Genomic DNA, 26,982 nt, shown 5'->3' on the forward strand with positions numbered 1-26,982 from the left:
TAACTCGGAGGTTGGACTAGATGATCTTGGAGGTCTCTTCCAACCTAGATGATTCTGTGATTCTGTGACAAGTGCAGCGACAATGACCATGGAGATCAATAAGAGCCTGATGCATTTCAAGCCCAAGGCAAAACCACATGTGCCTCAAGCTCCCCACACACTTCTGATGAAAACTGTGGTGAAAATCTAGTGGGTACAAGTCTAGATCCATAGCTGGAGTACAGCAGCATATTTCCAGAGCTGAGCACCCCAGCTGCAAGTGCTCTGATTGCAGTGTCCACCACTCTTTGGCATCATGGGGAAAACCCATGTGCATCCTTGGAGGGGCCTGAAGCACTGGTCTGAATTTAAGAGCTGCTTCAGCACAGTGCTCTCACTGTCTTCAGGCAGAGAAGCTGCTGCATCACCACTGGGAATGTTGCACCTCTCTGGGAAGTCTGGGGTTAAAGAAGAAAAGCATGCTGTACTTATAGTTCCATCATCTGCCACAAGAGGATCAGGGCTTCCTGGAGAAAAGGTTACCAGAAGCACACAAATCCTTCAGTGAGAGGGAGAAGTGCCCCTCTGAATGCTGTGAGTCACTCTTTTATATATACATATACATATATATACATGTATATATATATTTGGTTTCTCTCTTCCTGTTATTGTATGCTTCCTGCAGATACTTGGCACATCTTTGAGACGATTCAGAAGTGCACACTAATGAGATGCAGCCACATCTATAGGGTGCGTCATCCCTGGGAGGAGAAAAACATTTTCCTTCTCTCCCCACATGTTTCAGAGGGCGGAAACCAGAAGATCCTGGATCATGACTTCCACTCTGTTGTGGTACAGGAGAAGCCAGGCTCCTGGTACCCTGCTTGCCAGCCCTTTATTTCCCCAGGCAGTCTCCTTACTCAGAAAAACCTGTGCAGGGAGCCTGACTATGTGGTGTTGTTTTCCACCTAGTATGAGACAGGCCACCACCCTCCATCACCAAAGAAGCAGCCAGAGCCAGTTCTTCCCAGGAGAAGGTAGCTCTCTCAGCTCTCACTCTCCTCAGGGTAGGGTCAGGACTGGAAGGAGACCTGGGACAGGAGCAAAGCGTGTCGTAGTGATGCACGGGTGCAGGCTGCAGGACTTGTTCTCACAGGGACAACTTCTACGTTTTGTGCGTGTGGAACATCCAGGCTGTAGGAAGCCAAATGCTCTGCTTGAGTGAATAACTTCATCCATCAGCAGAAAGGAATTTGGTGATTTCTTTCCCTTAAAAGGCAAAAGGAGATAAATGGCAAGGCAGAAATCTCAGAATTGCCGGGCAGCTTATGAAATTGCCACCTCAGCCTTGGGAGGCAGCAGAAGGCCTTTCCATACTATTGTTTGTCTGAGACTGAAAATGCAATTTTCTGGCCTCTCTGTTGCTTCTTTTTATACAACATGCTTCATGTTTTATGCAATAATCAAAGGGGAAAAGGTTTTACACAAACAACTTCAAAGTACAGTGTCTGAAGGCTGAGTAATGCTACTAAACTGCGTAGCAGTCCTCAAAGAAAAAGGTGTTGCCTACACAGCCATATGACCAGAGAGTTCAGCCTTTAGAAGATAAATTAAGGGCATGTATGTGGGTATAGAGCAGACCAGGGTAGGTCAGATTACACCTAGGAGGGAGATTTGTCCAGAGGTGGATGTTGGGGTCAGGGGGTGGTTTGCATTTTGCTCTGAAGTGCGAAGTGTGGTCTGAAACCTGCTTCTGGAAGCACGTGGGTGATTGAGGTGCCTGGGAGAGGCTCCCCATTTCCAGCATGGTGGCTTTGGACTCTGTTGTGAAATTAATTCCATGGCTGTGCTGTTGCAGGCCTTGGCCTTGTCACAGTGGGCACACTCAGTGTAGCCAATGCCAAGTTCTGCCTCGACTTCTTCAAAGACCTGATCAAAGTAAAAACAAATGAGAATATCTTCTTCTCCCCACTGAACATCTCAGCACCCCTGAGCATAGTCCAGATGGGTGCTGGAAACAACACAGCAAAAGAGATGGAGAAGGTAGGTTCTTTGCCTTTCTTCCAGGAGTTGCTAGTGGGCGTTTCCATGTAGAAATGAAAAAAGGTCTGGAGCCTTCTTTCTGTGGTAGATATCTCCAGACCATACTCTTCACACAGAGTGAAGCAAAAGAGGCAGGTGGCAGCTACGGGTCTCAAAGCTTTTCTTTCCGTACACACTTGTGTGAGCTGCAGCACCTGTGAAGCTCCTGCGTAGCCTTGATGCCTTCTCTGTGTGTTCTTTTATCTGATTACATAGATTTACACTACATTTACATTGCAGGTGGTTCATCTTCATCAGATGCTAGGCACAGCCAGTCCAGGAACCAAGAACTACACTGGAAATGTGAGATAATATCGAAAGCATAGACTAGACTGGACTAGAATAGTTCAGTTGGGAGGGACCTTCAAATATCATCAAGTCCACCTGCGTGATCAGAGCAGGGTTAACCAAAAGTTAAAACATATTAATGAGGGCATTATCCAAACAAATCTTGAACACTGACAGGCATTGGGCATCAACCACTTCTCTAGTGACTTTTTGGTTCCTTCAGGTAAGTGACAACTACTCAGCACAAGTTTTTATGATTGGGAGAAAGCTTGTCTTCCCTGGTTTGTAGCAATACCTGGAGTTCACCAGGGCCCTCTACCATGCAGAGCTGGAAGCTGTGGACTTCATTTGTACTGCTGAAGCCTCCAGAGGGAAGATGAACTTTTGGGTGGAAAAGCAAACAAGTGGCAAGGAGAAGGCCCGTGCTTGGCTGCCTGGGCAGGGTGCATTAGGAGTGAGTGGGAAGTCACTAACTGGTGTCTGATTCTCTCCCTTTTCTGGATGCATCCATTTTGCTTATGTCTCCCTCTTCCTGAATCAAGCAGCATTCAGAAATGCTGTGGAGTGATTCATTTTGCTTGTGGCTACCATAAAAGCAGCTTGGGGCATAAGAAGGTCCCTAGTTCGTGGGAGATTTAACTCCACTTCAGGGCATGGGGGCCCTGTTTATCCAAGACAGGACCCCTTTACCCTGTGGACAGAGTGGGAAAGCAGCATCTTCTTCCCAGGCACCTCCATGACAGAGATCATGTGAAGGCAAGCTTTGGTACCTCCTTAAAGAGGCCAAGTTAGAGAGAAGATTTTGCTGAGGGCACACCAGCCTTTGCTGAATCTGGAAGTGGAGATAGTCATTATCATTTAGGAAAGTGTAAAAGAAGCAGCAAAAACTAGAGTGCAGAGAACAAAAAGGCCTTAGAGCGTCTGTCATGTCTTTCAAGGAGCTTGAACCAATGCCCTGAGCAGAAGTATGCTGTGGTTTGAGGAGAATTCATGGAAAAAGAGCAAGACATTTCAAACAGGTTGGTCCCATGGGGTTTATTACCTGCATTGTTATATTTTTTCCCCCCTCTATTAGTGTATTTTAGAAAAAGCACAGGAATATACTATACTAACCCACTCTCTAAGCTGCATTTTACTTACCTAGAAGGAACAGGAAGTATCGGGAGACTACAAAAACAGCAAAAAATATTCCTTTCTGGGAACTAATTCCAGTTCATCTCTTTCATTAATTATAATTTAAGCACTGACAGAAAGTGGTCCACTTAAAATGATCCATCACTACATGGAGCAATTCAAACTGTAAAGGAAATAAACTCATGAAAATATTATGACTGATATGAAACTGCCTTCAGAGCTTCCTAAACAGAGAAGCCTACTATCTGATTGGGTTGAGACCTAAGTATATGTTAGTAGTGATAACTAAGCACTTCTTAGAAAACACTGTTGTAAGCACCTGTTCTTGCACACACACATGCAAATACTTACTCACCCACATGCCATATCAACATAAATGTGAAGGGAGACATTTTTTTTCAGGAAAATTACTCCAGAAATGTACTACTTCTTATAATTATGTTGCTCTGTCCGTGCTGCATATGCCTTGCTGAAGCATTGTAAGGTAAGGACCAGAATTCCTCAGTCACTGATGAAAATGAGGAGCAATGAGAAGTCCTGGGTTAAACTTGGCTGACACATCAATATTTTGTGGAAAGCCTGCCTGGACAAAACTAGTCCAGCTTTTTTGTAAGCACATCGTGTCGTGGTTTAACCCGGCCGGCAGCTAAACACCACGCAGCCGTTCGCTCACCCTCCCCCCTCCCTCTCTGGGACGGGGGAGAGAAATGGAAAGTGAAGCCCGTGAGTTGAGATAAAGACAGTTTAATAAGACAGGAAAATAATAATAACAAAATAATAATAAAATAATAACAATAATAATACAATGGTGATAATAGGAAAGTAATAATAGTATGTACAAACAAGTGATGCACAATGCAATTGCTCACCACTCGCTGACCGATGCCCAGCCTAACCCCGAGCAGTCCGGCCCCCTCCCCCCGGCTAGCCACCCCTATATATTGTTTAGCATGACGTCAGATGGTATGGAATACCCCTTGGGCTAGTTTGGGTCACCTGTCCTGGGTCTGTCCCCTCCCAGCTCTTACTGCACCCCCAGCCTGCCCGTTGGCAGGACAGAGCAAAAGACTGAGATGTCCTTGGCTTAGTATAAGCACTGCTCTGCAACAATTAAAGCATCGGGGTGTTATCAGCACTCTTCTCATCCTAAGCCAAAACACAGCATTCCACCAGCTACTAGGAAGAAAATTAATTCTGTGCTAACTGAAACCAGGACACATCGGCAGCATGCAAAGGTTTGAAAGACAACTGTGCAGACAGAGAGAGCTTTCCTATGCTTTGCCTCTCATGCCATGAAAGTCTTCTCCATTTACAGCAGAAACATCAGGAATCCCCAGCAGAGGAACAGACCTGGAAAAAATAAGGAGGAGCAGTTGATACATGGGGAGTTCCTGCTGCAGTGTCTCTGCAGGAAGCACAGCATCCCAGGTGTGCCTGGGTTAGTCTGCATGTGACATGATCACACATGGTCTGAGCCACATCACTGCAACAACTGCAAAGCGCTTGGCTGCAGCACACGTAACAAGCTCACGTGGCATTGTCATTCTGTGCACACATCATGCCCGTTCTTCTAGGGTGTCATGCAAATGAAAGCAAACTACTGTTTTCCAACCTGTTAGGCATTCAAAAAAGTTCTGGAACAAATGGCTACATTCCTCTTCTCCATGAAGGACAAGGAAGAAGGAACTTCCAGTTGAAAAAGAGAGCAGGTAGGTAAAACTCCCTGGAAGGCATCTTCAAGAAAGAAGTCTTCAGAAGCATGGGACTGGAGCAAGCAAAGGGAATTGCCCTACTTCTCTTCTAGAATCATTGCCTTATGCCAATTGGCCAAATAGGTACTTCAGTAATTCATATTCTGTATTTTTGTTTCCCTTCCTACTGTTCCACTTGCAGAAACTTTAATAATTAATTTCCATTACACAAACATCTGTGTTTGAATTTGGTAGTATGATTTTTAATAGCAACATGCATCAATGTTTTTAGAATTTATTTTTACAAGTAAAACATCTGAAAATTCCTTTGTTTCTAGTAGTTTTCTTTGAATAAGTAGGTATTTTATTTTATTTTTAATTTATGTAACTATGCATTTAAAATTGTGACTTATTTCTGAATTCCTGGAGATAAGAAAAAGTTCAAGATTCCACTAAAGGTTCCCTAATTATCCTAACCATTTGCAACAGACAGGAATGTGATTTGTCATGAATGGAAATTATGCTGCCACTGGGAGTGGCACTGGCTTTATATTCCATTGCTCTAGCAACCCTGACATCAAGCCTTACAGTCTAATTGACACCATCACTCCTGAGGAGAAGGTAACTATCTCCCTGATCTTTAATTCTAACCTTCACATTACAGATATGTCGAGGACGTGTCTAAAGATTAATATATACATTAGTGATGTACACATCTGCCTAGCATAAATATATTGTATGTATGACCTTGAAGAAGTAAGAATATTTTCAAGATGCTATGCAATGCTTTGGATTGTATTGAAATGTATGAGTTGTGTGATAAAGCTATGCTTAACTTTTACCAGGTGTGTTTCTACAGAAGATTAAAACCAAACCATTTCTCATGTTTTCTGCATGACCCAGGTTGGTAATTTATGAAAGTATAATCTTTCTATACTGGGCTATATTATAAATATATACACTGATAACTTAATTTTTCCTGTGGAAGAGGGGAAAGGTATCTTCTGCATGGGTGGAGGAAGTTATTCAGATGCAATAACAATGAAAACAAAGGGACCTAGAATAGCTGGAATCTATAAAATGCTGGACTGAATTTCTCAGTGATCAGATATCTCTAAATCACATTACTGTATGAAAACAGAGGGAAAAGACTTTCATAAAAATGGAATCTACTCTATCCCGGGTCTAAGAATGTGAAGCAAAGAGTACATTCAAGAGTACCTCCTAGTAATAAGTTTGATTGTAACTGAACTATATATCAAGGAAAAATGTTAAAGTGTCAGGTGAAAAAAAGTATATGACTGGGATTTTCCAATAACGCGCAATATGCCTTTGTTGAAAATATTGCTAAGTCAGCTTTTCTGTAGTTCAGTTTTCTGTGGAATGCTTTTTAAGCAACCATTCTCGGAAAGACACAGCATGTGAGGCACAGTTGATTAATATGCACAAAGTTTTTAGAGAGATACAGAGCATAAGGTGTCATTAAGGAGAGTAATTGGTAAGTACTATGCCTACATGACTTGAGGCAAGAAAGCACAGGCCATAAAGTGAGCTGGCACTGTGGTTAGGACAAGGTTGGGCCTAATTAACAGAGTTATAACTATTGCCTGGGATAAGAAACAGCTGAACCTAGAATACTGTTTCTATAAATATGTTTCTTCTGCCATTCAGGCTGCTGATTTTCAGATAAATTGCTTCAAACTCAATTTCACTGTGAAATCATGGCTAGTCAGGAATCTTCTGTGAGCAATTCAGCCAAACTACTCCAGAAAACCCTTCTATGCTGTACCACAGTATCTAACATTAACAGGCATAAGGACTAGAAAACTAATCTTTGTTTCCCTTGTTGCAGGCATTGACAACATCACGATGGGCTCGCTTTGTGCAGCCAATGCCAAGTTCTGTCTGGACTTTTTCAAAGAGCTGAGCAAAATGAAAAGAAATGAAAACATCTTTTTCTCACCACTGAGTCTCTCAGCTGCCTTTGGAATGGTTCTCCTCGGTGCCAGGGGCAACACGCTCAAACAGATAGAGAAGGTGGGTTTGCTTTGCTCTCCTGGCACTCTTGGCTGATAATGCAGTCTGATACAGTTCCTAAGCTTCCAAAGACATAATGTGCAAGCACACACAGTGCCTTAAAAAAAATAAATATATATGTATGTATATAAATCTTGTGGTATTCTTAATAGTATTTTTATTTTTTCCAACTAAACTCTGTTATAGCAACTGCTCAGTCAATGAATATATTAGTGATAAAACAAAAACAACATAGAATCATAGAACATCTCAAAAGTGTTTTGAATGTATCACTCAGCTGTCCAAGGCTCAGAAGTGATGGTTCCCTTTGGTATGACCTTCTAACTTCTCTGCCCAAGAAGACCCAAGTTCTTCTTTCCCAAGAAGAAAGATTGTGAAATGTCATGAGTTCACTCTCTAAAAATATTGTTCATTTGCAAGGATCTCATCATAAGGGATGAACTGGACTTTCCCCACTTAATGTGTCTGGGATAGGTCTGCAACTCTCTCTCAACTTTGAGGTACCATCCTGCAGTTGCATTCACCCAACATTTACTTGGCAGGTATTTCATTTTGGTGAAGTTTTGAGTGATACAACCCAGAGAACCAGATATCCTTCTGAGAAGGTAAGACAGTGGCGGCTCTGAGATGAAACAACAGGTGCTGGTTTGTCAGCTGTCTCCCATGCAACCCATTTCTTAATCAGAAAGCACAGCAGGGCTGACCAGCCTCTCTGTCTAGATTCTCAGAGCTGCTTATTAAAGTTCTTTTATTATTTATATAAGAGGCCTTTTGAAATCACAATTTTCAACAGCTAAGCCTACTCATTACAGGTTTCTAACAACAACAACAACAATATATATATATATATAAGTGCTTAAATTGCCAGCTGCAAAGGTTTGTCTACAGGGCATGCCAGAGGCACATTGGAGCTTGCTCCTCTCAGGCTCTAAGCTATCAGATTTTTGCTCAGTGTGCACAGAGTGATCACTGTACAATACAATGTGATTTGGAAGTGGACTAGCATGGGCCTGAGGAGGCATCATTTTGTCACTCTGTAAATAAGGTACAGGGTTAGAGGTGGTGTCCTGATTCATATATTCCAACGCCTATATCAGGCTTCTCATACACAGAGAGGCTACAACTCATCCGCAGGTGCAGCTCTGCACCAGGAAGTGCAAACCTACTAAGAAACTTACATTTTCCTGTTTGAAGTGTGAAGAAGCTGGAGGAGTCCATTCCCAGTTCCAGGCACTGCTAGCAGCAGTCGGTGAACCCAGCCCAGGCTGCTTTCTCACCACTGCCAACAGGCTCTTTGGAGAAATCACTTACCCGTTCTTCCAGGTGAGTGGCTGTACTGTCCATTTTAGCAGCCCAGAAATTTACTGGGAAACGCTGACAGTCCAGGCAGTGCAACTGCATACATATTATTTCCTCAAGAAACCAGATCTGAGGTGTTTGTGAGTGTGTTGGTAGGAACAGCACTGTTTTAGCTCTGTAACCACCTTTCTGCTTTCAAGTCAAGAGTTTATTTTGCTTCCAAACTTCTGCTTTTTAGGCACGGGGAGAAATTTCAAAGCCAGAAGAAGGTGCCGAGCAGCCTGGAAAAGTTTTATAATTAATACAAGATATAAGTTTTACCATGTATATACCTATGCAGAGTAAAGCATATCTCATTGTGATGTTATACATCGTGGTTAATTTTTCCAAAATAAGACTTTTTTTTTATTTTATTTGTGAGGTGGGAGAAGACAGGCAACATGACAATGATATATAAGCTTAAGGAAAGGTACCAGGCTTTGGTTTTAGGTATTTTTTACTGTGATGAGACATTTCTGCTGCTCAGTACAGATTGAAAATACAGAAAAAATATATTTTCAAGCATGGTTTGTTGTAAATAATATCTCTCTAAAAACTATATCTTGAGTTAATTCAAATAATTTTTTATATATATGCCTTTTTTACTCATTTATTTCTTGTTGATCTACAACACATAATTATCTTGAAGCCATGAAATTATCAATCTTATAAAAATTATTGTGTCATGATGAAATTTTACTATTTCTGCTTTCCAGCAATATTTGGATTCCACAAAGAAGTTCTATAGAGCAGAGCTGGAAGCAGTTGATTTTAAATATACTGAGGAAGAAGCCAGAGAGAAAATCAACTTCTGGGTGGAAAATGAGACAAAAGGTAAAGAATGTGTGCAAGTTGTTTGGTTGCACACAAACCATTAGGAATATCGGATCTAAATTTCAGTTTCCATCTTTTTTCCCCAAGGTAGCCATATTTTTATATATTAAACACTTACTGCATTATTTATTTATTTGTTTATTTGCTTAATAGGAAATAAATATAGGAAGAAGCACAAAAATGCCTTGAGTTCCTGGCTTCAGGAGCTCTACATAAACTTTTTGTTATTTATTTGAAGCCACTATACCACTTATCAGTTTTATGTGAGTTATTAATAGTTAAATGCAACTGATTGCCTGAAACAAACAAAAACCAAAAAGTAAAAATTCTTCCTAATTCATTATTTTTAAAGGTAAAATCAAAGACCTATTTGCTGCTGGTTCTATTGATCCCTCCACTGTACTTGTGCTGGTCAATGCCATATATTTTAAAGGAAAGTGGGCAGTAGAATTTAAGAAGGAAGATACCAAGGAAACATATTTCAGACTGAACAAGGTACAGTATGGGCAGGAAATGAAGCAGCTGGGGGATGGAAGTCAGATGCCTGTCTTCTATAAGAACAGATGGAATGTTTTTTCCTCTTTGTTTTCTCAAGACAAGATATTATTCTTCAGCTAAAACACTAGAGTCCTATGCCTTCTCTCTGGTTTGAAAATCAAGTATGTCATTTTTTTCCATCAATTCACACCAGAAGTGGTTCTTGCGTAGATGAGATCCCAACTGTGTCAAAGTCACTGAGTACGTGCTCTGGCTTTGTTGGAGATTTCACAACTAAAAGCTATTTCAAAATAGCTTGCTTTTGGAACTGAATTTGAGGAATCTATTCTTCTTTTACTATTTGCAAACAGAAAAATGTTTGTTTTCAGGAAAAAATAAATGTCTAGAGTCAAATAATCTCAGAGTTCATGAAGAATTTCAATTATTCATGAAGAATTTCAGTTCATATTTGATACAATTAATTATTTTATTTTAATCCAAAGGACATTTTCAATAATATTCATGGATTTGTTTCTCATTTGACATGCCAGAAAAGAAGAAGAAAGTAAAGAGAGTTGTAAGTAAAGTAAACTGTCACAAGTACAAATGGAAAAGTAGTTTTTACACTGTTTAAATTGGATAACTTCTTTGGAGCTACAGTTCAGAGAGAGGAACATGTCAATTCTACAAGTACAATAAGCTCTAGTCAGAGTAAACAATGTTTTCTGTACTGAACTCTAATTTCAGTACTGAAAGCAATCACAACCAGGGTGAACATTTCTGTATTTTCTGTTCCATCTGTTTTTTGTGTTCCAGAATGAGAGAAAGACAGTGCAGATGATGTTTCGGGAAGGTTATTTTAAGCTGGCCATCGTAGAGGAACCAAAAATTAAAGTGATAGAGCTCCCTTACTTTAATAATGAACTAAGCATGCTTATTCTTCTTCCTGAAGTTGTGCATGAAGACTTTACTGGACTAGAACAGGTAATACCTTCTTTACTTTCTAGTTACATATGAAAAGGGATGAATACAGAGCAATACTCTAACATTGCTCCAGTATGGTCAAAAAAACAATGGGGAAAACAGAACCTTTTTATCTTTTCCTTTCATTCATTGCAGTGTTATTATTATCAATAACCCCCTACAGCTTGAAAACACCCTCACATATGAAAAACTAGCAGAATGGACCAGCTTGGATAAGATGCAACAGCTGACAGTGAAGGTATACCTGCCCCAGTTCAAGATGGACGAGAGTTACGTTCTCAACAAAACTCTCCAGAAGATGGGAGTGATGAATGTTTTTGACTGGGGAAAAGCAGATTTATCAGGAATCTCTACGAAAGATGGCCTGGTTATGTCCAAGGCCATTCATAAGTCATCTGTGGAAGTGAATGAAGAGGGCACTGAAGCGGTTGCTGCCACACAGATTGTTGTAATGCCTTTGAGTCGCCCAATTTCTTATGAGTTCAAAGCTGACCACCCATTTCTTTTCTTCATCAGACACAACCCAACCAACACCATTCTCTTCTTTGGCAGATACTCCTCCCCTTAAATGAAAGTTATTTTGGAAATTAGATCTTTCTCCCCACTGACATTCCCATTGGCAATTACTGAGGACAAAAGAGGACCCATGCTCACAGATTTTGTAAGGGAAACATTGGAGGTCAAAACCTAAGAAGTTTTAACTGATAGATTCTTAATATCAACTCCAGTTATGATTTACTTTTAGGAGAGACTTAATAAATCAGAAGGACAAGCTAAAATAGCCTCTACCTTAAAAAGCAATCGACATATCTTTTCTATTGTTGAGCTTTCCCCTTCCCTAATGTAGTATTCCTACAATAAAGCCATGATTTTAGTGCCCTAAAGACAGGTGATAGATTCTCAAGCATGAAGCAGACAAGAGGATAGGGATCTGCATTAGAGCGATATCTATATGTAATTCGGTACTCTTTTGGCTTTACCTACATGACCTTTGTGTAGATCTAAAGAAAAATGCCATTTTGTATGGGAGTAGCAAAGTAGCACAAGTTTCTTGTTCTGTTTTATCCCTCATTAGAATAAAATAAAACTTTTATGGTGATGGTATTTAGGTGGATAGCCTGTATTTGTTCTATTTTTAATAATAAAGCCACTGCAAAGTAATTATTAAATGTAGTAGTCTGCAGAACTAAGTGGACAGGTGAATGTCCTATTAAAGCAAGTAAAAATAATGGCAATCATTTCTAAAGTGTCTAAGTAACACTGTAGTCTACCTCCCATTTTTAAATATTCATTGTTCTGAGTATGGGCACAGGACAACTCAACAGGACAGGTAAAACCTGAGTCTCACCTCCTATTTCTCTCTTGTATTTGATTTTATGAAGGAATTAAGAGTGCAGTTTTAGGACATGGATGAGCCAGTCTAAGGCAATTAAGGGGATGATGATGCTCCCATTGTCTCCTTCCTTCCATGTGTTTCTGCTCCTTCCCCTATGCTGTCATTATTACTGGGTGATGAGCAATTCACTGGGACCTAAATCAAGCGGAAAATTTTTGCTAAAGTAAGCTTGCTGATGACGTAGTCCTCTAAACCACCCCTCAGATGTTGTGGAGTAGGTGGTGGGAAGGCATAGCTGAGGGACTGTGGAGAAGAAAGCAGCCCATCCAATTTGGCATCACATAGTATCCAGAATCCACAGACCCATAAAAAAAATATGTTTTTTAAGAAAAAAAATTTCAACCCTCTGATGACTCACCCTGCTTTTCCTCTTACTCTTCTTTTGGGAAGAAGGTAACTACTGGGAACATACTAGTGTTATTTCAGAACTGCAGATTGAAAAGCTTTCCCAAATGCTGAGATATGCATGAAAAACTGTAAATTACAGAACCATGCACTTTTAAAATTGCTAAATAAAGCAAGCTCATGAGGTGTCTTGCAATTTCAATATGAAATACCATCTGTTACAATAAAGTTACTGGCAGAGGCAGAATTTTCATATTAATTAGCTGGTAAAAGACGAGAATGCCAAATACAAGCTGTGGATTCTTCTGATGAAGAGAGTATGTGAAAAATAGCCATGTGTGTTTTTCAGCAACTACCGTAGGTATTTAATATATATCTGGTTTGACTCAAACATGTATTACTTATGCTAAAAAAAAAAAAAAGTGAAAAAGTGCCAGCCTATATATACTAGTTTGTATAACCAGAGCTATTTTATTTCAGATAAAACTTCAAAGAAAACAAAATTTATGGCATGTATGATGAGGGCAAGTGCTGTAAAATGTTATTTTGAAGAACATGAGTCTCACGACAGGAAAAGGAATTCTGTCTGTGCACAAAAGAGAAGTATGACTGAAACAATGGTTGCCACTCACTTTACTACAGCAGAAGTAATCACTTATGATCTTTGCATTTTTTAAACCTTCTCCAGGTGTATCTAGATAATCTTAAAACCAGGAACAAAACAGAATATAAAGAAAAATTATATTTTTCTCTTCACATAATCTTTTTTTTTTTTTTTTTTTTTTTCTAGTTGCCTTCTTAATTTAAGAAGAATAACAAAGCATTGAAACAATGTGAAACTGTTTTACTCTTGGCTTTATTACATCAAAATGAGCTGTTTCTAGAGCCAGCCAGCTATGAAGGGGCATAACGGACTGGTAGATGTGCTTGGCCTCCTCTTGCCTCAGGTTGCTGTGCAAATACAATACACATTGACATACCAGCTACTATGAGCTCTGAAGGGCAGCTTAGACATTAATTTTACCCTAGGCCAGACACACTGACTGTCTGAGAGGTTTAATACAAGGGGCTGGTTGACTTCAAAGTTCTAGCACCAATACCAGCTGCCTCTGACCGTGTGTGTGCAACAGAGAGCTGATCATCTTCATCACAACAAATACCATGACAGAGTAAAAAGCATCTGAAATCCTGTAAATGGGGCTGTTCTGGCCACATCTTGGTTCATTAAAGGCCACCGAGAGATGCCAGAATAGCCTCTGCTAAGTGTGACACAGATGACCAAGCTATGGCAAGAACAAGTCCAAAGCATAAGCAAACATTACTCTCAAGTCCATCACAGTATCTGCTGAGCAACCACAGGAAATGAAATGTGAAAATCTGAATGGTTGGAAAGGGCTGCTTTTACTGCTGCTTAATATCTCCTTGATTAAGCCAACACTGGGAAAGAAAGGCAAACCCCATGAACTGGTTTAGGAGCAGCTCCACAATGGACTGCCTGACAGAGGAAAGGGCATCAGAGTCCTTGCTGACCTCTTTCCTGGGACAAAAACAGATCTGGAACGGAGTTTAACATGTTTGTCTTACTTACACTCATAGCTTTTCCATTTCAGGAGGCACCTCTGACCTGGCCCAATGCCCTGTTTAAAGTTACAAAAAAGCATTTGTCCATTGGTGACTACACATGGATAGCCCATTCTGGTCAAAATTTTTGGCTACTCACAGGCTGCTTCTACAACCAGTTTTGCACTAACATTCAGTGTAGAAAAAATGCAAAACAAATCCAAGCCTGCATAATGGCAGACTACTCTCTGGAGAAGGTATTCTGCCCCGTCTGTGACCACTTGTAGAACCAAACTTCATCTTCGTCATCCTCTCATTTACTTTGGGTGTTTTAAGCTATCTTGCCTGCCTTGATGAAATAGTTTTTCACATGAAGAAACCTAGTGTCATTCACAAACAGGGAAATGGTACGTTATCAGATGCTCATCCTAGCTGTGTGCAAAACTGTTGTAGTGATTGTTCTGTTGCAGAGGTAGAGTTTGCAAAAACTTGTGCCCTCAGGCAGGGAATATATGACAGAATAAAGTTAAATCCATAGAATACAGACCATTGAACAAGATGGGAGGAAAGCTGCTTACTCTCTGTAGATTTTCCCATCCCATGATTGCTATAACATCCTCAGATGAAAAGCTCATTCTGAGCTCGGAAACTGAAAGCTACCCCAGTTATCAGGGTCTGCACAAACATGCCTGAACTCCAGCAAAACAAAACACACCACAAAGGGTAAAGTGACTTCCTTTCCCCTTCACCAGTGGGTGCAACTACCACTGTGTGTTCTCTGCCTTAATATGTAAAAATTTGGGTTTTCTATTACTCCCTCTCATGGCTTTTACAGAGGCTGGATTCATTTCCTTAGTGCTCATCGAGTCTATTTTTCAATAAAGAGTAATAGCCTTTTACAATTGAGTTATATTTGATATTGTGCATTATGATTGTCTAACAGACCATGAATGTACCTTCAGACAGACTCGGTAGTGTATTTACCTGTCATAGTTAAAAGGTAGGTATAGAAGATATATGAGAATGGCCCATGCATGTACAACGGGCCTTGTTTCTGTGACCTGTGGAGAATGAAAATTAAAAGCTGACCTCCAATCATCCTTTAAATTCTAATGGCTGGTTATTTCTGAATATCTGAATACTCTGGGATCTGACTTCATAAAGCAGCAGACACTTTTTGACTGTACCTCAAATCTCTTCCTCTGCCATGCCTACACTGAGTCTTCTAATTTATCTCAACACTGCTGCTCTGATTTTTTTCATCAGGATGAATTTTCAGCAAAATGTGCTTTCTCCTCACACGTATGCTGTATAGCCTTGGGCTTATATATGATACAGTTTTACTTCAAGTGAAAAACGGAGTGAAGAAGAGTCTTTTCTCAGCTTTAGCTGCAGGTGTTTGTTGATGATGAACTCCAGTGTCCCTTTCCAGGAGTTGGAACTGATCCTTTAGGGTCCCTTCCAACCCAAGCCATTCTATGACTCTATGATAACTACACCTTATTTTCTTATAATATTTTAGGATCCTTAGATTCACCTGACTGTGAGAATCGTTCACTCTGATTTTATTAAAAATGTATTATGCTTTGCTAAATAACTTTGCAACGTTGTTTTTCTTCTTTTCCTTATTTTTAATTCATTAGGCTCTAGTTACCTCTATGTGCCAATTGAATTAATGTTTAACTTCAAAGGAATAACACAAAACATGCTTTGAGACTTGAACTCCACTTGCCTTGTTACAGCCTTGTAAGATACAGAAAAAGCTTGAATCATTCCATTATTTTATCAGGTTTTACTCCACTAATATACTTCACTAACGTTTGGCTTGCTGCAAATACAGCACCAGTCTAATGTTGGTCTACTCAATAGTTTGAAGGGCAATGAATCAAAAAGCACTGACAAAAGGGTAGTAACTCAAAGGATGACTCTTTGAAGGCTAACAGGGGGAGTGTCCCAAATGGTCCTGTATATATCACCAAGAGCTCAGAGAATCTACGTAGATTCAGCTGGCAAGCTGGATTATTACGTGCCTCTTTGAAGATTGTGGGGTAAGTATTTCTCCAAGTGTAACTTCTAATTTGTATTCTTTTATATGAAAAAAAAAAGAAAAAAAAGAAAAAAAAAAGAAAAAAAAAGAGGAATATTATGTTTAAGAACTTTAAGGTAAGTATAAGACAGATATGGAAAAAAACACAAGTGTATATAGTAATTTTACATTGCCTTGTCAATATGTTTTATACTGTTTGACTGTCAAATAGTTTTAGGTGTGCAAAATCAGTGTTTGTACGCCATAGTTTAAATAGGGACGCCTCTGTTTTGTTCAAAAATCTGGTATCACATTAAAGCTGTTCTTTATCTTTTTTAAGAATTTTTTTTTTTTTTTTGACTTAAAGCATTTTTTTCTCAATCCCACTCTCTGGAGAACTTGAGTGAGGTAGACTAAGATGATTCACACAGCCGGTGGTTCCACAGTCATTAACACGAGACACCTCTCAGGTCACATAGTGGAACACGTACCCTAAACCATGGATATGCTATTCCTCCAACTTTAACTATTCTAAAGAGAGAAGAACAGTATACAGCTTTCTTGGTCTCAGACTCAAAAAGAAAGAAAGAGAATGACTGTAGATTTCAATAAATACCCTGAAGGCGTGACCTTAACTTGCATGGGTAGGACATTCATCTGATTGAACTAATGCAGCTGTATAGTGCATCAAGCTTTACAGCCAAATCCTGTATTTATGGCATATATACATGTGCTTTTTCTCCCTCTCAAAAACAAAACAAACAAACAAACAAAAAAAGCAGAGATTAAATGAACAAGATGGGCAAGAACAAGATAGTATTTGAATGATGAGCCAGTATCTCTTTCTGAAGCCACATATCAACAGCACACAGTCATATTTCTGTTTGTTTCAGATAACACTGATTTCACAATGGGGTCCATCAGTGCAGCAAATGCAGAATTCTGTTTTGATGTATTCAATGAGCTTAAAGTTCACCATGCCAATGAGAACATCTTGTATTCCCCCCTGAGCATCATTGCAGCCTTGGCCATGGTCTATTTGGGAGCCAGAGGCAACACTGAGTACCAGATGGAAAAGGTAAGTTACATAAAACAGATGCAAGTTCCTTTTTATACTGTTCAACGCAGCAACAGATCACCCATCAACGTCTTTGAGACTTCTCCAGTTGCAGGACCAGCCATAATCACATTTACCACTGGATTCAAACTTGGGTGGAAGAATGGCATTCAGCCATTCAACCAAACCATGTTTGGATCGTGAACTAACTTTTTCACTTATCACTGCTTTTCACTGTGTAGGGCAAGAATGACTTCCATTAAGGAGATATCTTGAAGAATGGTTAAGGCAGATCTCCTCAGTTTATATTATCTCACAAACTAGCCCCCTTCCAGATGGGATGGGCAATTTGTAATATATAAAAGATGAAAGCAAGAGTCACGGTTATAAATAAAGTATGTGTGTAGCTGGTTTCTAGACTGGAAAATAAGTGATCTAAGCTGAAGATCCTACTCACAAATTTTTGAAGTAGCGCATGCAGTAAAAAAAAAAATAAAAATATTTCAAGCTCACATGAGACTCAGTGTTAGTCAGACCCAGTTATTCCAAGCCCATAGTTTAAACACAAATAGCAGTGACTCTGAGTGGACTTCGCATACTTCATTTATTCTATTGTTACTTCCCATTGCAGGTTCTTCACTTTGACAGCATTGCAGGACTTGGAGGAAGCGTTCAGACCAAGGTACAGAAACCTAAGGTACATTCATTTCTCTCTCCAATTTTTCTCCCGAGAATAGAAAATAAAACTGTTCTGGGTGAGCTTCAAATAGGTCAATTCCCTTCCCAAATCTTAGCTAGTTCTCTCAGTCCAAGACATGCAAGTGGAAAACTCAAGTTTGTTCAAAAAAAAAACCCTCCTACCCCCAAAAACAAAACAAAAATAAACAAAAAGAAAGAAAAAAAAATCAGAAAAAGAAGGCAGATTGCATATATTGCACTGGAAAAAGTGATGGAACAGGGAAGAATGCATTACCTTACTGGATTAATAAGAGCTTGCACACCTGCAGGTGCTGCTGGGGGACAGCACATGAAACACCTGTGTGTTTTCCTCCATGTTCATTTGCTGCAGCTGCAAAGATAACACGAGCCATTCTCCTAGGCCTGTCCCCATCCATTTTGGATCTCTAAAAACAAGGTTGGACTTGAAGGACAAGAAGACTATATGACTATACTATAAGACTATACTATAAGATAGTTCCCAACTCCCCTGTCACCTATCCTTACTCCTATCTGCAGCTTCAGCACAAAGCTGCCATGAAAATGAAAGCAGAAGCAGGGAACTAGGCACTGTACGCAGGACAACTCACCAAATGTAACCAGACGCCTGAATTTTTCTTCAATTATCACTTTGCTCCTCAGGCGTGTGGTTTCAGATTCATCTGAAATTGCTATATATATATTGCTATAACCTAGGCTGAGTATCACTAGATGCTATGAATTGTACATCATTAATTGCTTAAAAGAACATCCCTCCCATAGAGCTTTTATATTCCAATACATCTGTCTGCAAATGTCCTAATACTGTGTGTTTTCATGTGTGATTATAAGTAGCTGTCTTTCTAGTGAAGTAAGCTAACACCTATACTTTTTTTTTTTCATTTTCTTTCTCATCAATAACTCAGTGTGGCAAGTCTATGAACATCCACATACTATTCAAGGAACTTCTCTCTGATATCACTACGCCAAAAGCCAATCATTCAGTCTACCTTGCCAACAGACTCTATGCTGAAAAGTCATGTCCAATCCTACCGGTAAGTTGCACTTCAGAGTGATTTCTTTCTAAACCTTGCATAAATCTGCAATCCAGGACTACTGCCTGGAATAGGGGATCTGTTAATCCAACACTCCTCGCTGGGCTCCCCCAGCTTTTCCCTTTGCCCCTGAAAATAGCCTGCATGGGAAGCAATTCCAGGGAAAAAAGATGACCCTATTCAAAAATAAATGGAGTTAATAAAGAAAACTAATTGGGAATGTAATATTTCCCTCTCCCTGCCCCACAAATTCCTTTCATTGTAACAGCTTTCTCTTCCTTCTTCCCTCCCTTCCCTCCCTTCTCTTCTTTTCTTCCCTCTTTCCTTCTCTCCCTCCCTTCCTCTCATTTTTTCCCTGTAGGAAATAATTTGATTTCAGTATGTTTCTTCATTTGAAAACCCCACCTCAAAAACAACTTTTTGAAGCATCTAAATCATTTAGTTGACATTTTCAAAATAAAACATACAAATATTCTAAATCAAATAAATTTCTTATCTATAAAAATAAGGAAAAATAATTCAAAAGAAAGAGTGGACATAATGATAACAAAACACTCTCCAATGGACCTGAAGCTGATTTTGGATCAGGCTTTCTTCAAGAAAATATTTCTGCATTTCTAGTACATACTCTTAACTGGTCAAGTAATAAAAATGTCAGATATGAAAATGTCATGCATCAGAATAACTTCTTTTCTGGCCCAGTTTTAACTATTTTGTCCAGAAAACAAGCAATGAGAACAATCTAACCATGGCATCACTACAAAAATTGAGTCTGTTTATCTGTATTTTATTTCACCATCATAGTCTTTTTACAAACTGACTGGTTTGGTGGCTACAACTGCTGTCTTTACAGATATACTTAAAATGTGTGAAGAAACTGTACAGAGTAGGTCTGGAAACAGTGAACTTCAAAAAAGCATCAGATCAAGCCAGACAGCTCATTAATTCCTGGGTGGAAAAACAGACAGAGGGTAAGGTCAGAGAAGAGTTTGAAATATAATTTCTCATTACAACTGTGCTTGAACAGCTTCCTGAAAGACTAAACAGTAGAGGAGAAATTTCTTCTTTCCATCCCCATTAATGGATATTTCCTGTGAAAATATCTGTTCATATGGATTAATATGGAAAAATAATATTTCCATTAATATGGAAAAATATAAGACTATATTCCACCTGTGTGGCAGTGCATTTTAAATCTATCTAGCAAAAGCAGAGGTGCCAGGGCATGCACAGTTTCTGTGCCTGCAGAGTGTAACTCTTGCAAGACTAGCCCCAGCTTTCCTAACATATTGGAATCATTTTACAAGTGCGTGCTGAATGGGTAAAAAATGGGCTTCCGTGGAAGAAAGTAATGCAGTCATTAGGGTGGTGGCAGTAGAAGAATGATTAAGGTATGTGCATATATTTATCAGGGCTCAGATGAGAGGAAAAATAAGAGTGACACATGAGAAGGAAGCAGTGGGATATAGATTTTCTGTCTCCCTACTTCCCTCTCCTGTTCCTTCTTATCTGTGCAAGTCTTCTTCCAAATACTTGTTTGAGATATTCCTGGGATGTGTACGAATCCTCAAACCTTCCTGTCTTCTTGCAGAAATGTCTGACCAAGCGTTAGTTGTTTTGTATTAAATCATCCTCAGGAATCTGAATTCCATACCCTGTCATTTGAAAGGAGAAAGTCAGCTCAAGCAACAGCATGTTGGCTGACCTCTAAAATGCAAGACTACGGCTACAAAAACAAAACACCTCAAAGAAGTTCCCTCCAGCCCCATGCCCTTCATTGCAGGCACCCATGAAAACCAGAGGAGGTGTGTTTCAGCACTCTTGCTTCCTTCTTACAGGACGCATCCAAGACTTCCTGGTACCAAGCTCCGTTGATCTCAATACTGCGCTGGTCCTCGTTAATGCCATTTACTTTAAAGGCACGTGGAAGAGAGCCTTTAAGGAAGAAGACACTCGGGAAATGCCCTTCAGCATGACAAAGGTAGGGGCACAGGCACAGCCTGTGGCCAGGACAGCTGCCAGCTCACATGGCCAGCAGCCTGTGTGCCACAGGCCCCATGCGCTGCAGCCATCGGCCATCAAGAGAGGAAATGGAGACACGGCCTGAGGATCGAGCCCATTTCCTCTGAAAGCTTGAACATACACTCAATTAAAGAGAAAATTGCTCCCTGCTCACATCATCTTATACTTTTTCTGTTTTGCAGCAAGACAGCAAGCCTGTGCAAATGATGATTCAGAACAGCACGTTTAAGGTGGCCACGGTGGCTGCGGAGAAAATGAAGATCCTGGAGCTTCCGTACGCCAGTGGAGAGCTGAGCATGTTGGTGCTGTTGCCTGACGAGGTTTCTGGCCTGGAGCAGGTACGGCCCTGTCAGGGGAAGCATGGGATTTACCAGTGCAGTGGCACCTGGCTGCCATCAAAGCTTGTGCTGTCCTTTGACACCATGAGGGGAGCACACCAGCTGCCCAGGTGCTAGCAGGTGCTCAGGTAGACACTGGCATCTTAGGAGGGTCTGGCACTCAATCTGAAAGAACAAAGAGCATAGCTAACAAAATAAAGGTAAAGGAGTGTTGTTAAGTTGTAACCTTGCAGAAGGTTGATGTATGTATGGGCAGATTTTTTTCATTGAGAGGTAATTTCACCCATCCCCCTGTATGAACTGTTGAGTATATGTTGTTAGAACTGATGAGGTTCAGGAATCCCTTATGATTTATTTAAAAAACCCTCATCAGACATTATAAATAAGATGCTCTCAGAACACTGTAGAAGTTTTGTAAGTGTTCTTTTTTGTTTGGTACTATTGACTGTATATAAATTTTCATGGCATTTTTTGCAATCTTTTTCACAAGCTGACTGCTATGTTGTGCCACCTCAGACACGAGATTAGTTGTACAGAAGGGGATGTGTCAGATGGGTAAGGAACTGAAAAGGGGACGGTGACACAGGTAGTATTAGAGAAGCAAGTGATAAACTAGAATGATGTTGATACTCTTGATTAAAATAAATGGTGGGAAGAAGTTTCATTGTCATCGCCAGGTATTTCATTTGCTACCTCTCTTTGCAGATTGAGAACAAAATCAGCTTTGAAAAATTGACACAGTGGACCAATCCCAGTGTGATGGAAAGAAGGGTAGTGAAAGTGTACCTCCCTCGCATGAAGATTGAGGAAAAATATAACCTCACATCTGTCTTAGTGTCCTTGGGAATGACTGACCTGTTCAGCCCCTCAGCCAATCTGTCTGGTATCTCTTCTGCAGAGAACCTGAAGATGTCTGAGGCTGTGCATGGGGCATACATGGAAGTCAATGAAGAGGGCATGGAGGTGGCAGGCTCAACAGGGGTGATGGGAGACATCAAGGATTCCCCTGAGTTCGAAGAGTTTAGGGCTGACCACCCATTCCTCTTCTTGATCAAACATAACCCAACCAACAGCATTGTCTACTTTGGTAGATATTGTTCCCCCTAACACAATAAAGAGTTGGAAATAACACGTCTTCCCCTCCCTCAGTAAATCCCTTTACTGTAGTATTGTATCGTAATCTTATCTCTTCAGTATTTTCTCCAGCTGGAAAACCTAATTTAAGAAATGCCTATTTTGGAAACTTCCGTAGCAAAGACATACCCTCAGGTGAAGACACAGCAGCAAGCATGGTTACTACTTCTTTTCTCATACTGGTTATAGAACGGCTTGAGCTAAGCAAAGACTGAGCCAAAAAGAAGGTGAGAATGAAAGCACTCATCAGCCAGGAAAGGGCCAAGTGATTTTCACTCAAGGAATAAATTGCAGGCATGACCCCAAGTCACTGGGCACCCATCACATAGAAAGCCATGGGCTGTAGACATCCCAATCCCCCACAGAATCCTGCTGACGAACCCATGTTGCCACTCCTAAAAGTTGGGCTTTGAGATCTCCAGTCTGGAGATGTTTGTGGAAAAGTTTCTAGTGTGCAGGTTATTGACTGGTGGCTATGTAAATTTTAAGTTTTTTACTTAGCTATTGGGAAATGTACACATTCACTGTTACCAGAGTTGCCCTCTCACCATGAGTTCCTCATGTAATTTTGAATTTCTTGCAGAGGTTATCCAATGTCATGAAGAGTCTCCTTTCTGCTTCAGAAAATGGAACTAGATATAATTTTGTATAAGTACAGTTATTACTTTTCACAGTGTAGATTCAAAGCCTGAACCATGGAGATCCAAGTGATCCTCATAATCCGGAATTTAGTGAGAACCACTGGGCAAAAGAAGTGTCTGAATTTTTGTTTAAAACTTTGGAAGAAACTTCAAATTTGAGAAAATTGTGGTTTGTCTGTTTGTGTATGTGTTTCTAAAATCCTGCAGATGCTGTAAAAGAATATGATTTCTCCATGGGAGTCATATGAAAGAAAACACGTTTCAAAATTATCCCTGTCTCTGTTGAGTTTTCTTAGCTAGTAATCTTCACTTATTCTCTAGAAAGCCCTCAGGTGGAGTTCAAAACTGGAGCACAAAATTTTTCCATGAATATATCTGGGCTTCTATGTTCCTGTGATCACATCTTCTAAGAAACATATGAGAATCCTAATATTTTCTGTCTTCTCTTCCTATGTGCAAATTGCCATCTGCAAATATGGATCTATTGGCTTAATATTATGTTTTCATTCTAGTCACACATTTTTGATTTTGATGCATAAAACTGATTTTGTTTTTGTTAACATAATAAGAGACACTATGAATGTTTGCCGTGTGAATGATATTAACTTTATGAACAACACACTGAAAAATACCATTACATTTGAACAGCTGTGAGTAAAATGTAATTTACTACAAAATCATATTTTGAGAATGAATAAAGCATGTAGATCTGAAGCTTCCCAGGTATTTATGAAATTTTTAGGAGTTTTGATCCTCAAGCAGAACTCCATAAAGTCCTACAACCTGCGTTTTATTCCTCTCTGTTTTTCAAATTAACAAGAAATAGCACAATGGAATACTGATTTATTCATGTGTATTTTTCTATGCAATTCCAACAGGTATTAAAGATGCTCTGACAATTTCTTTGGAAAATATTTCAAGGAACAACTATTCCAGCAGTTTTGCCCTTTTAGATGATGAAATCATCTGAACAACTGTGGCCAGATTCAAGGCCAGGTTAGATAGGGCTTTGAGTAACTTGGTCTAGTGGAAGGTGGGTTGGCGTTAAATGATCTTTAGGTCCCTTCCAACCTAAACCATTCCATGATTCTATGATATAACTTGAAAGGCATAAGAATAAATAGGTCAAAAACTATTAGGCAAAGAATTTCCCTGGCCAGAGTCTTGGGCAGTGTACTGGGTCTGGCTGGAATGTTAACTTTCCCGGCAGCAGCCCATACAGTGCCGCACTCTGTACTTGTAGCTGGAACAGCAGTGTTATCACACCAGTGTTGTGTCTACTGCTGAGCAGCAGTGGCACAGCATCGGGCCTTTCTCTAACCCTCCTAGGGGGTGGGCAAAAAGTGAGGAGAGAAACATCACCAGGGCAGCTGACCTAAACCAACCAAAGAGATATTCCATACCATGTGGTGTCACACTCAGCAATAAAAGGTGGAAACAGGAAGAAGAGGGGAGGGGTGGGCTCTCGTTGGGAAAACGTTGGTCCTCCTCTCGAACACCGGCTGCGTGCGTTGAGGCCTTGCTTCAAGGACGTGGTCAATCATCGCTCATTTGTGGGAAGTAGAAAGTAATTTCTTTCCTTTGCAGTTCCATATAGCTTTCATTTATTTTGTTTGTTTGTTTTCCTCCCTTCTTTTTATTTTTCCTTTTCCCCTCCCTTTTCCCCTTTCCCTTTTATTTCCCCTTAGTTAAATTGTTTTGTTCATAGTAGTCTTTATTTAATTATTATAAATATTTCCCTTTAATTAAATTATCCTTATCTCAACCCGTGAGTTGTTCTTTGCTTTACTTCTCCCCCTCCTCATCTAAAGGAGGGGGAGCGAGAGAGCGGTTGTGGGGTTTAGCTGCCCAGCACGGTAAAACCACCACAGGCAGAGGAACTCTTCCAATAATATAGGTTATTTCCACATTAGCATTACCACATTAGTGGGGTGTGATAAAAGCAGATCTGTAGGAAAAAAAAAAAAAAAAACAGCTGATGCTACATTATTTGAATATTATCAGGATATGCTTAATACAGACCCATTTGTTTCTCAGTGGTAAAAACAAATATTTTACGAAGTAAGCTTTATTTTTTGTTCTTTAGAAGTGGAAGCAGTGATATGAACAGTTGCAAGGGAAGAGAAATTTCAACGTCTCAATGTTTACCATAAGCATTTACCTTTTTCATCTTTTATAGCCAGATGCAGTTGATCCAGTCTTTTCAACGTAAAAGCCAATATACGTAAACAATACGAACACTGACGAGGATTATATTTGCAAGTTAGCCTTTCCATGATTGTTAAACTGGAAAGTGCTTGAAGGGCAAAGATATGCCTCAGTGACCTACACTGTTTCCAGAATGAAAGCAAAGGTCAAAAGGAAGGAATGGGAAAAATAAAAATAAAAAAATGAAGGTTGCTTGCTTACAAACAAGTACAAAGCTTCCCCTTTTTCAAGAAGGAAAACAGAGGATGGGAAAGAGTGTAAATTCAGCAACTGCAACAAAATACTGATGGCTGGGCCCTGGCCCAGGCCATCACTGACCATGTAGGAGACACATATTTATAGGTCAGGCTAAACGTGTTCCTCATGAAAGGGGGTGGCAGGCCTGACGGGTGGGATGATGAATGCCTGCTGTGGCTTCCAAGCTCTGCAAAGCTCTGGGGAGATTTGGGAGAAGCAGCCCTTCCCTTGCCCCAGAGAAATGGGTGCTGTGGATAAGCTGCTTTACCTTGCCTGCTGAGCAGAGTGCAGGTGTTCCCAGAGCGCTGAGGGATCCCGTGCTCTGCTGGAGCACCTCTGTGCTTTAGCCTGGCAGGTTTCAATTCTCAGGCCTGCTTGTGGCTCTCATACCAATAGACACCTAAGAGAATTTCTGTTTTTTAAAAAGGCTGAAATCTTAACAGTATTAGAATGCTTCAAAAATTTTAACTAAAAAAAATAAATAAAAAAATAATAATCTTGAAAACCTACCTGATGCTACTGGAATTTCTGCCACAGTCTCTGCTTAAATAACAGGCTACTGGCATTTTTGCTTTCTGAAGAATTAAGACCCTGTTTCTCTGAGGAACTGTTGTGCAACACCTGACAGAAGGGTTGGCAGGTAAGACACGGGGAGTGATACGAGGCATGGTATTTCAAGTCGTGCCTATTCCCACTTGCTGGTCCACTGGATACCACTGAAAAAGTTTTGCTCCATCTTCTTTACCCACACCCATCAAGCATTTATACAGATGGGTAAGATCCCTTCTGTGCCTTCTTCCCTCCAGGCTTAAAGTCAACCTGGTGTCCACCAAGACCCCCAGGTTCTTGTCTGCAATGGCAACATGATGGTTTTGAGTCCCGTACAGTGAAATTTCTTCTTTTCTACAGTAGTCCTTTCCTGCAGGGGCCAGGAAACATGACAGGAATATTATGAGGAATCTCAGGAGGCTACCAGTCAGAAAAAGGGGAGAAAGTCTTTATGGAAAGATAGCTGTCCTGGAATAACCCAAGAGATTAGTTTCTCCTATTTTGTGCAAAAGAAAAATGCCATTATTTCTGGAAGGATACTCCGAGAAAACCAGCATGCTGGGCAGCCTTCCAGTGAGAGGTGGAAGCTGAAATGATGGTGACACAGGCAGTGCTAGTCACAGGCCGCCATGAACAGGCCTCTTGGTGGGGAAGGACCCCGATGCTCGTGGCCAGCTCATGTACAGCAGCTGTAAAGGCCTGTTTACCACGCTGCCTCCTTAGGACTTGATGAGGGAAGACCACCCATGGCTTCATCCTGGCTGTTGGCTGATCCCAGCAACTTGAGGAATGGACGAGGGATTTTGGATACTCTGTGGTGACCAACAAAGGGGGTGCTGTGTGGCCTAGACCAGAATTGGTGTAGCAGCAGCCC

The 26,982-nt window shown here is 40.3% G+C and overlaps 2 protein-coding genes across 6 annotated transcripts; both read left to right on the forward strand.

Annotated features, from left to right (window-relative positions):
- Nucleotides 1-5,658: 5,658 nt before the first annotated feature.
- On the forward strand, nt 5,659-11,948 carry LOC137850655 (serpin B4-like). 4 transcript variants are annotated; one of them, XM_068670917.1, is made up of 9 exons: nt 5,702-5,795; nt 6,020-6,077; nt 7,027-7,211; nt 7,754-7,816; nt 8,346-8,534; nt 9,266-9,383; nt 9,736-9,878; nt 10,677-10,844; nt 11,008-11,948. In XM_068670917.1, the coding sequence occupies exons 3-9, from the start codon at nt 7,044-7,046 to the stop codon at nt 11,410-11,412; spliced, it is 1,254 nt and encodes a 417-aa protein (XP_068527018.1). In that variant the 5' UTR covers nt 5,702-5,795; nt 6,020-6,077; nt 7,027-7,043; the 3' UTR covers nt 11,413-11,948. The 4 variants fall into 4 exon arrangements, with proteins under 4 accessions (XP_068527021.1, XP_068527018.1, XP_068527019.1 ...); XM_068670918.1 differs by having other exon boundaries at nt 8,406-8,534; XM_068670920.1 differs by lacking the exon at nt 6,020-6,077 and having other exon boundaries at nt 5,659-5,795.
- Nucleotides 11,949-12,581: 633 nt separating this feature from the next.
- Nucleotides 12,582-23,828, forward strand: LOC137850656 (ovalbumin-related protein X-like). Of its 2 annotated transcripts, none has more exons than XM_068670921.1 (7): nt 12,582-17,249; nt 17,860-17,925; nt 18,851-18,979; nt 19,833-19,950; nt 20,818-20,960; nt 21,184-21,339; nt 22,045-23,828. In XM_068670921.1, exons 1-7 carry the CDS (start codon nt 17,082-17,084, stop codon nt 22,444-22,446), a joined length of 1,182 nt encoding a protein of 393 aa, XP_068527022.1. In that variant the 5' UTR covers nt 12,582-17,081; the 3' UTR covers nt 22,447-23,828. The 2 variants fall into 2 exon arrangements, with proteins under 2 accessions (XP_068527022.1, XP_068527023.1); XM_068670922.1 differs by having other exon boundaries at nt 17,860-17,910.
- Nucleotides 23,829-26,982: the final 3,154 nt, after the last annotated feature.

This window comes from Anas acuta, chromosome 2, assembly GCF_963932015.1.
Source record: "Anas acuta chromosome 2, bAnaAcu1.1, whole genome shotgun sequence".
NCBI classification, from domain to species: domain Eukaryota; kingdom Metazoa; phylum Chordata; class Aves; order Anseriformes; family Anatidae; genus Anas; species Anas acuta.